The sequence below is a fragment of the Zea mays genome, chromosome 4 (assembly GCF_902167145.1).
Source record: "Zea mays cultivar B73 chromosome 4, Zm-B73-REFERENCE-NAM-5.0, whole genome shotgun sequence".
In the NCBI taxonomy this organism is placed as follows: domain Eukaryota; kingdom Viridiplantae; phylum Streptophyta; class Magnoliopsida; order Poales; family Poaceae; genus Zea; species Zea mays.
This window is the reverse complement of record NC_050099.1, coordinates 104,326,983-104,337,924: the sequence shown is the minus strand read 5'-3', so window position 1 is coordinate 104,337,924 and position 10,942 is coordinate 104,326,983. Positions and strand designations below refer to the sequence as shown.

The following is a 10,942-nucleotide window of genomic DNA, read 5'->3' as shown; positions in this document are numbered from 1 at the left end:
CAGTATTCTTTTACTGGGCACGCATTCTTGTAATTGCAATCACATCACTCGGAAATTATCCCTTGACAAGGCAGAGGTATAAACGTACCTAAACATTATATTTGAATATCTTAAGTTTAGATAATATGTAAATGATGTTGTTTACTTCTAATTTACTTGTCTTTAATGCTTTATAACTCGTGTTGTTTTACATTATCTTTGAGAGTTCAATTACGAAGATATAACCTTCGTAATTGTGTCATTATAACCTTCGTCCGAAGTTCATTAAACCCTTGGGGAAATAATGTTTCAGCGGACGAAGGACATTAATATTTAACATTTTATGTTGCCTTGTTCTTGATTCATAGCATTTGAGAACAAGTCCCCAACACCTACCTTCATAAAGCTTCTGTAAACAACAACTCCATCTTCCTCGGGTGCAGGGGCGGCACTGTCCCCCCCAACTCTCACAATAGACATGTAACGAAAATAGCTTCCCTTCATGGCATCAATCTGACTCTATTTGATGGACGACTTTTCGAAGATGGTATGACTTGGCCGCCAGGGTCGATCTTCGGCATCTTCATTCCCGCTTTCCACATCAAAGTTATCGCTATCAACAGAATCCTCAGACAACCCAGCTAATATCTCATTCGTAATCTTTTCTGTGTTTGTTTTTTCATAGCTTCGTAAAACCCAGCTAGAGTAGGGTCCACAATCTTCTTCTCCTCAGACATCTTCTCTTCAGACATCTAATGAGCACTTGTGCAAGTGACGAAGCTCAAAATTAAGCGAGATCTGACAGCAAGAAATTTCAAGCTTGAAACAATAGCACAAGCAATTGAAAAGCGCAACAAATGATATCGTTGCAGGTTCCTATTTATATGCCCAGCTCACTACAACTTGGTGGCCCCATTTGTCATTCACTTTCGCTATTCTAGCGAAGGGAATGTGTTTTTCGGACCTTCGGCTAAAGGCCTTCGTTTACGTCACAGTTTGAATTTGTTAGACGCAAAAACAAATTAATACTGCGAGGGGCTACTGTTGGGGGCCTTAATCTTCTGAAGGTCCTCAAAAACATAACTAACATGTTTTTCAGTATAGTATACTGCCACAGGAAGCTTCGACTTTGAGATGAAGGTGCAGCGTATGGTATGAAAGGCGCGATCTAGTAGAAGGATGAACCAGCTCCGAAGCTGTGGATGGAGAAGCTTCGACTTAGCACAAGGACGGTGGTGCAGAATGAAACCGACATAAATGGAAAAAGACTGCTTAGTCCTCGACAGCTTACCCTTTGGCTAACAGTTAATGTCAGAGACATGAATGTAATTTTGCCCAGGCTGCGTCCTGTGCCTATAAATAAATAAACAGTAACACCGTACTGTTCACGCTGACTTGTAATCACTCGTGCGTCACACCTGCCTTTTTTTACCTTCTATCAATCCGAAGATATAAAATGCAATTCAAATATCATTGATGTTTGTTTATCTTTATATAATAAAAATGTGAAAAGTCCAATGATTCGAAATGATTATTCATGTTCCCTTTGTGTTTCATGCCTTTGTTTACATCCTTGCCTACTGAAATAACAAAGGTATGCCCTTCTTGACCTTCAACTAGATATCATTATACCTAAGGGAGATAATGTTTCGAAGGACGAAGGTCACTAATCAATAACAATTGTGCTGCTTTGTTCCTGAGTATAACATCTGAGAGCAAGGGCCAACAATACATCTGTAATATAAGTTTATAACATATCTTATAGAGAAATCTTTAGGGGATACATAGAGAAGAAATATAGAGATGTATAACGGTTCACATCGTCAAATGGTATAGGTCGTTACCTCTTAGATAGATGGTAAGAAAACACCCAAACTAAAACACGACACAACCACATATAGCACAGCGCTCCTAGATAGTACCACCTCACTAGAACAAACAGCCAAGCTAGATATTAAGTGACAAGTCTCCTTTTTAACAAATATCTTTCTCAAATATGGTCGTCATTGCACAAGCATCATACGTTAAGAGACAACCTTACAAATGTTGAAGCGAATCCAACGGCTCCAACGACGCAGAAACATGCCGTTGTGTTCCATCGTACTCGTAGGTACCTCCAAAACCAAATGAAACCGTAGCGATTTTGTATGACATCATGTGAAGCAAAAAAAACGGATGCTAGATTGTGAAACATTCATTGATGTCGTGAAACATCCATCACCCAGTGCACACATTCCATCCTCTGGCCAGATTAAATAAGTATACAACAACGAAGGATAGGTTTCACGCAACTGACGTAACGGCGTAACAGAGCCTCCTAAAGCTTGTTAACATTGCTCTGGCACCAGTACTTGGCATAAATTAACTGGATTCGACTAGCAAACGAGTGCGTGCTACAGCCTCCTAGAACACCCTTAGTCAAATATCTCTTGGGATTCAATTATGCTGTGCTGGCTGCATGCGGTTTGGTCAAACGTGAATCAGTTATTTATTCACCAAACGACAACCAAAAGAGCAAAAGCACTACTTACTTCTCATCCTTGGAGACTCGATAGTACTTCTCAGCAAGCTGCCTTTGACCGATAAGATGGGCAAATCTCTCATCATGAGTGATTACAATCAACTGGAAGTTCTCCTGCCCTTTCCTGGCTTCCATTATTCTGAGCGAGAGACATACATTCGGTTACAAACTCAACCTGATGGTAAATTAGTGACAGTCAGCTATTGTTGTCTAAAGGAGTACCTCAACAGCGCAGCAGCAAGACTCTCTGCATTTGGCCCATCTAGATTCGTAGTTGGCTCATCCAAAGCCAATATACCGCAGTTCAGGCAGAAAGTTTCCGCAAGTGCTAGTCTGATTATAAGAGAAGCAAGAACCTGAAGATAAAGACAGACATTGTCAAGATCTGACTCTGTTAGCTTCAAAAATATTCAACGAATCCTTTTGATTAAAATATGTCCGCATAACATATGCTACACAGTTGAAGTTCGTGAAGGCAGAATATTTTACCTTCTGACCAGCACTGCAGCGCCCTCGCATTTCCAGCTCAGCATCACCAGTTTGCATAACAACCTAAAGATTGCGCAGGGCTAAGAAATTAAAATTCAATAAAATAATTTTACCCTAGCAATAACTAGCTCAACATACGCGGTAGCTGTATGATCGAGTGCCAGCACCCTCAGAATCAGAATTTATGCTTATGTAATCAATATCCTGGCCTCTGTATGTCTGTTGCCACAGTTCCTTGATTATTTTATTTATCTCCTCCATCTTCATGCTGTGGAACCGCATAAGAGCCCTGGCAAAAAATATGAGCATGTCATACCAGGAAATTCAAAATGAGGGGAAAAAACAAGCACCTTAATATCAGCCACTGCCCTAAAAAATAATCATATGTAGTCAGTTATTTTTTTTCGAACACACAGGAGAACTGTGCATCATTATATTAAGAAGAAAAAAGCAAATACAAAAAAACAAAAACAAATAAAAACAAAGGGAAAAGATCCCAAAGCCTCCATAACACACTCACGCCTACAGGGTTCCCCACCCCTGCTGGCTCCAAACTAGCAGCAGCAGCAGGAGGGAGAACACCGACAGCACAAGCAGACACCCCTACACTTAGCCGAAACTAAACTTTAGGAATCTAAGCATGAAGGAAGGACAACCCCTTAGCACCCAGCCATCGACCAAAGTAAGGCTTCCTCCCTAACAGCCACTGCCAAATGTGGAGGAGAGCCTTGAAAGACGCAGGCATTCCTTTGTTTCCATAAAATCCAAGCTCAACCCAACCATAGAATCAAAACCTTTTTTGGACAGCCCATTCAAACGACCACTAGAAAAGCTCCACCATTGATGAAAAACAATGTCACCTGGTCCTGGGTGAAGGTTCTGCATCCCAAAGGGCCTGAACAGCTCAAACCAAAGCTGCCGCGCAAAGGAGCAGCCCACCAGCAGGTGGTTGATTGTCTCATATTGCTGATCACATAACGGGCAGTGGATGGGATGAGGCAGCCCCCTTCTAGCAAGCCTATCCACAGTCCAACATCTGTCGTGAGCCACTAACCATATAAAAAATCGATATTTGTTAGGAGCCCAAGCCTATCCGCAGTCCATGTAACATTGCTGTGTATGCAGACTGAGCTCCGGTATCAAGGCACACAGGCAGAGCGATGTCAATGTCAGGGACATAGAGGCGGCTCGCTGAATTTCGCACCTTAACCAGCAATTGTCGGCGCTGCAGCCAGATCCTGAGAACGTCGTTCTAGATTAGAACCTTACTTTGGTCATCCTTGTCGAGCTAACTGTTATAGACTCCTTCTATGGTCAGCAGTACCAAAGGCGCAGAAAAGGAAAGGAGCAGCAGCAGCAGCAAAAGGAATCAGGAGAGGAGATATGATTTAGGCACAGAAAAGGAAAGAAGGAGCCGCAGAAACAAAAGGAATCAGGAGATATGATTTAGTTTGTTCCTATACTAAGCAGATTGCTTAAGAATAAATGAGGAGAGTGTTTCCCTCAATTAAGAGATATGATCTAGTTTATTTCCCTGTTAGTATATTTCCTTAAGAGAAAGAGGTGCTAGCTATATAAAGCACCATAGTTTGTAATAGGGGACATCGAAGAAGAATAGATCTCCCAGAGAGGGCGATCTCCTTCGGTCACCTCGACTGGAGATCGACCTCCTCTGGTTCCACCTTCCCCATAGTCCATTGAGTCCATTTCACTCGAGTTCAGCTTTGTGTGGAGTCGATTTCCTGGTTTCCTTCCCCAATCCACATCACTAACCCAGACTGATTTCCTGGTTTCCTGATCAGGGAGATGGCCAACATGACAGACCTGGGCACTAAGTTGTCTGCGCAGATGACTACTGTCACCAACCGGATGAACTCCCATGACAGCCGTCTCGCACGGCTGGAAACAGAGGCTCCCGAGGGGGACCAGCCAGTCCCTCCTCCCCACCCCCAAGCCGCCGATGCATCCGCCAGCGCCGTGCACGACGACACGCACGACCCATCGGGAGGGCGGACCATCCAAGGGGTCGATCGGGAGGGACACCGCTTCCCCGACGGGTTTGGTGGCGGCCACGTGCAGAGCGACCGTGCAAGGGGCCTTTATGGCCGCGCCGCTGGCCGCATGAGGGGTCCCTACGGCCGCGTTGACGACGGCGACTTCTACGACCGCGGTCACGGTGCTGGCGGCGGGCGGGATGGCTTCGACGGCGGCTTCCCCCACCGCGACCGTCCCAAGCTCAACTTTCTCTCCTTCGACGGTACATCAGACCCTCTTCCGTGGCTGACAAAGTGTGTGGCCTATTTTCGTGGCATGCGTACCATGGAGGAGGAGAAGGTTTGGATGGCAATGATGCACCTCGAAGGCATTGCTGCAGAGTGGTACTACGCTCTGGAGCGGGATTATGGCATCCTCACCTGGCCTCGCTTCGCCAATTTCGTCAACATGCGGTTCGGACCGCCGTTGAGGACCAACGGTCTCGCTGAGCTGAAGGATCTGCGTCGCACGAGCACAGTGGATGACTACATACGTCAATTTTCCTTGGCATTATGTCATTGTGCTGATCTATCTATGCAGCACCAAGTGAATTTATTCACAGCAGGTCTGGGCGAGCCTTTACGCACGGACGTGGAGCTGCAGGCCCCGTCCCATCTACAAACAACCATGAACCTGGCCCGGGCCTATGAGCGGCGCGACACGGAGGCCAACAAGGCGTTGCGGGGTATGTATCGCGCACCAACAACCAAGACTGACGCATCGCCAGCCCAACAGCGGCCGACGATGGTCACCAGACCGCGCTTCAAGCGCCTGACTACTGAGGAGATGGCAGCCAAGCGTGCCAACGGCGAGTGCTACCACTGCGCCGAAAAGTACACTGCTGACCACAAGTGCAATGCCCGGGGGATATTCTTGATCGAGCTGGACGACGACGCGGAGGCCGACACACTTGCCGACGATTTGGGTGTGTCGCTCCACGCCCTCACCGGCATCGACGTGGGCGGGACCATGAAGCTACACTTCCGTATCGGGGATACAACCTTGCTGGCCCTAGTGGACTCTGGGTCGACCCACACCTTCATCCATGAGACCACGGCGTCCCGGTTGGGCCTCAGCGTGGAACCACGCCCGGGCCTCACCGTCAAGGTGGCCAATGGAGAAAGAGTCACCAGCCAAGGTGCCTGCCCCATGCTACGCGTCTCCATTGATGCAGAGGACTTCGACCACACCTGCTACGTTCTACCTCTCGTCGGCTTCGACGTGGTTCTGGGGGTCCAATGGCTTCGCTCCCTCGGACCGGTACTCTGGAACTTCGACGCCCTAACCATGACGCTCTGGCGTCACGGCCGCACCATGACATGGACAGGGGTGGGAGGCCCTACACCCCGGTGCAACGCCATCGTCGGGACGCAGGACTTGCTACCCGCGTTACTCGACTCCTACGCCGACGTCTTCGCGGAACCACGAGGACTGCCTCCACAACGTCGCCAAGACCACCGCATCCGGCTGCTGCCGGGTACGCCTCCAGTGGCCGTCCGACCATATCGCTATCCTCAACTCCTCAAGGACGAGATCGAACGCCAGTGTGAGGACATGCTTCAGCAAGGCATCATCCGGGAGTGTACATCGGCATTTTCCTCGCCGGTGTTGTTGGTCAAGAAGGCGGACGGCTCATGGCGATTCTGCGTCGACTACCGCGAGCTTAATGCGCAGACGGTGAAGGACAAGTTTCCAATTCCGGTGGTCGACAAGCTGCTCGCCGAATTACACGGCGCCAAGTTCTTCACCAAGCTCGATCTTCGCAGTGGCTACCATCAAGTCTGCATGCATCCAGACGATGTTGACAAGACGGCGTTCCTGACACACCGGGGACATTTTGAGTTCCTGGTGATGCCCTTCGGCCTCACCAACGCACCATCGACATTTCAGTCCTTAATGAATGACGTGCTCAAGCCCTTCATTCGCAAATTTGTTCTGGTTTTCTTTGATGATATTATGATCTTTAGCAGTTCATGGGCGGAACACTTACAACATGTCAAGCAGGTGCTTCAGGTTCTGCAGGAACACCACCTCGGCCTAAAACGGTCCAAGTGTTCTTTCGGCCAGGAGTCTGTGGCGTACTTGGGCCACATCATCTCGGCCACAGGTGTGGCAATGGATCCTGCAAAGGTCTCGGCAGTGGAGGCCTGGCCGCGGCCGCGGTCTCTGCGGGCACTCCAAGGCTTCCTTGGTCTTACGGGCTACTACCGTAAGTTCATCGCTGAATACGGTGTTGTGGCCGCCCCCCTGACGTCTCTCTTGAAGCGCGAGGCATTCACTTGGACAGAAGAGGCGACAACTGGCTTTACCCGCCTTAAGCAAGCCTTGATCATGGCGCCACTACTCCAGCTTCCGGACTTCTCCGAGCGCTTCATCGTCGACTGTGACGATTCCGGCACGGGTTTTGGTGTCGTACTGCACCAAGGGGATGGCGCCATTGCATTCTTCAGTCGAGTGGTGGCGCCTCACCACCAGAAGCCGCCGGCCTACGAGCGGGAGTTAATTGGTCTTGTCAAAGCAGTCTGACATTGGCGTCCGTACTTGTGGGGGCGTCCATTCACGGTACGGACTGATCACTATAGCCTCAAGTTCTTATTGGACCAGCGTCTTTCTATCATTCCGCAACACACATGGGTCAGTAAATTATTTGGGTATGACCTCACGGTGGAATACCGCCCTGGGAAACTTAACGAGGCAGCGGACGCTTTATCCCGCCGTGATGAAGATGTTGCAGCACTTCACAGCATCTCGGCCCCGATTTTTCAGCTTTTTGACACACTTCGGGCAGACTTGGCTAATGATTCCCAAGGTATAGAACTGCGAGCAGGGCTGCAGAATGGGACGGCTCCTCCTGGTTGGACTGAGTCTAATGGGTTATTATTGTATAATGGGAAAGTGTTTGTTCCTGCTTCCTCTTCTATGTGGTCTTCCTTGCTAGCTGAAGCACATGAAAGTGGACATGAAGGTATTCAGAAGACATTGCACAGATGGCGGTCTTCTTTCTACAGCCCTTTAGCTGCCCGAAGGGTGCGAGAGTTTGTACAAGGCTGTTCGGTATGCCAGAGGAATAAAACTGAACATCTACACCCCGCTCGGTTACTGCAGCCGCTACCTGTTCCCTCCGAAATCTGGAGTGATATCTCGATGGATTTTGTCGAAGGCTTTCCGAAGTTTGGGGGCAAGTCTGTGATCCTGACAGTGGTAGATCGGTTCTCTAAATTTGCTCATTTTATTTCCCTCGGTCATCCATACACTGCCTCATCTGTTGCTAAAGCATTCTTCGATGATATTGTGCGCCTTCATGGTATTCCGTCCTCCATTGTGAGTGATAGGGACACTGTCTTTACTAGTTCTTTCTGGACAGAACTGTTTCGTTTGGCTGGTGTTAAACTGCAGATGAGCTCAGCTTTTCATCCTCAGTCTGATGGGCAGTCCGAGGTGGTCAACCGAGTGATTGTTATGTATCTTCGCTGTCTCGCCGGTGACCGGCCTAAAAGTTGGCTCAAGTGGCTTCCTTGGGCTGAATTTTGCTATAATTCTTCTTATCAAACTGCCCTGCAATGCTCTCCATCCAAGGTGGTTTATGGGAGAGACCCCCCGACCATGGTCTCTTATTCACCAGGGACAACATGGGTGGTGGCTGTGGACCGACAGATGCAGGACCGGGACCTTTTCTTGGCAGAAATTCGGGAAAGACTGCTTCAAGCTCAAGTGACAATGAAAACGTATCAAGACAAGAGCCGTCGGGATGTCCAGTTCATCGTGGGCAATTGGGTTTGGCTCCGTTTACAGCACAGGACTGCTGTTGGTGTCACTGCAGCTTCTCCGTCCAAATTAGGGCCCAAGTTCTATGGTCCGTATCAAGTGCTGCGGCGCATTGGCAATGTGTCTTATCAGCTCCAACTTCCTCCACGTGCCAAGATTCATGATGTGTTTCATGTTTCACTGCTTAAGAAGTTTGAAGGACCCCCGCCAGCGGCTGTTGTTCCTTTACCAGATATTCTTCATGGCAGAATTGTCCCTACACCTAACAAGGTTACTAAAGCCAGGCTGAATCGTGGAGTCTGGGAAGTCCTAGTGCATTGGGTTGGTCGGCCTGCTACTGACGCCTCATGGGAGCAGCTGGATGACTTCAAGCGTCAGTTTCCTGCAGTACAGCTCGCGGACGAGCTGTTTGTTGAGGAGGGGGGAAATGTTATAGACTCCTTCTATGGTCAGCAGTACCAAAGGCGCAGAAAAGGAAAGGAGCAGCAGTAGCAGCAAAAGGAATCAGGAGAGGAGATATGATTTAGGCACAGAAAAGGAAAGGAGCCGCAGAAACAAAAGGAAACAGGAGATATGATTTAGTTTGTTCCTATACTAAGCAGATTGCTTAAGAATAAATGAGGAGAGTGTTTCCCTCAATTAAGGGATATGATCTAGTTTATTTCCCTGTTAGTATATTTCCTTAAGAGAAAGAGGTGCTAGCTATATAAAGCACCATAGTTTGTAATAGGGGACATCGAAGAAGAATAGATCTCCCAGAGAGGGCGATCTCCTTCGGTCACCTCGACTGGAGATCGACCTCCTTTGGTTCCACTTTCCCCATAGTCCATTGAGTCCATTTCACTCGAGTTCAGCTTTGTGTGGAGTCGATTTCCTGGTTTCCTTCCCCAATCCACATCACTAACCCAGACTGATGATGTTCGCTATCAGCCAGGGGATGAAGTAGACGTCAGCCAACACCTAGTGCTCGCAGCTCATGCACCTGAAGTAGATAGTGTCGTGACCCTCAATGGCGACCATGGAGCATTTGCCAAACTTAACAGTCCCATGAACGCTGATGTCGAGCTCGAAGGCCATGAGCTCCCCGATGATGTGGTTCGTCGTGCTAGTGTCGAGGATCCAGCGCGTGCTCCCACCATAGGCCTTCTCCCCAAGCTAGACAAATAGTCGATTCCTATCGAGGTGGATCTTCAGCATTAGGGTTGAAGTAGGGATGAAAACAATAATGGTAATTGTCGAATTTTCGGAATCGTTTGACTTTTTATCGATTTTTCAACATAAACGAAAATGGTTACGGTTATTGACAATTCGAAATCGGTTCCGGTAAAAATAATACGAAACTGAAACCGAAATCGATATTAGTTTTACCGACCGTTTTCGATAATTTTCGATATTATTTGATAATTTACCGTCGATAATTTAGTCGATAATTTGAATTACATTCCAGCCTGACCGTAGAGGCCCAGCCAAAAGCCCATGAAGACATCAAGTAACCCTAAATCCCTAATCCCCTCCATCTCGGCATCTCCTGTCTGCCTCCACGGCTCCACACGAGTGACGCACGACGCTGCACAGCCACCTGACCGCGCGCCGCACAGCCGCTAGGCGTAGGGAGCACTGGAGCAGGGGCACGCCGCACAGCCGCCAGCCGGCCAGGGCCACACCGCACACCCGCCAGCCGGCCAGGGCGACGCCGCAGCGACCAGCGAGGCTGTCCGCGGCTCCGCGCGCCGTCCAGGGGCTCCACGCGCTAGGAGTCTGTCCGTGGCTCCGCGCGCCGTCCAGGGGCTCTCCGCAGCGACCAGCGAGGCAGCGAGCCACCAGGGGCACTTTGGCGACTCCGCTCTGCACACCAATGGCCAGCCGCCCGCCTATGACCAACCGCCCAGCGCCCTGCCGCTCGCCAGCGGCCAGCCCGCCAACGCAGAGCTGCAGAGCCTCGATTGCTCCCGATGAGGCTGTGAATCCTGCAACGATGGATGCATCTGGTGGCGGTGCACAACCTCAGGTCCGCGACATCAACGGATCCGGCTCTTAGGCTTCTACGGCAGTAGTCGTGGCCTCCTCTGCCTCCGGTAAACATGGACAGTAAGAGTCAGTACAACCCTTTTGTTTGTTGTTGGCTTGTTGCTTATAAGAGTCCTCCAATTATTT

At 49.1% G+C, this 10,942-nt stretch overlaps 1 protein-coding gene across 3 annotated transcripts in view; it reads right to left on the bottom strand.

Moving 5' to 3' along the window:
* Positions 1-1,721: 1,721 nt before the first annotated feature.
* The window catches only part of LOC103653563 (DNA repair protein RAD50), an 82,321-nt gene continuing 73,100 nt past the window's right edge, over positions 1,722-10,942 (bottom strand). Inside the window, exons 23-27 of one of the 3 annotated variants that reach the window (XM_008680435.4) lie at positions 3,128-3,278; positions 2,990-3,052; positions 2,723-2,856; positions 2,511-2,639; positions 1,722-2,093 (exon numbers count right to left, since the gene is read on the bottom strand). In XM_008680435.4, the coding sequence (XP_008678657.1) occupies positions 1,997-2,093; positions 2,511-2,639; positions 2,723-2,856; positions 2,990-3,052; positions 3,128-3,278 (574 nt within the window). In that variant the 3' untranslated portion in view covers positions 1,722-1,996. Of the gene's footprint in view, positions 2,434-2,510; positions 2,640-2,722; positions 2,857-2,989; positions 3,053-3,127; positions 3,279-10,942 lie in introns of those variants that run through there. The other 2 variants (XM_008680436.3, XR_004857788.1) reach the window with 2 other exon arrangements.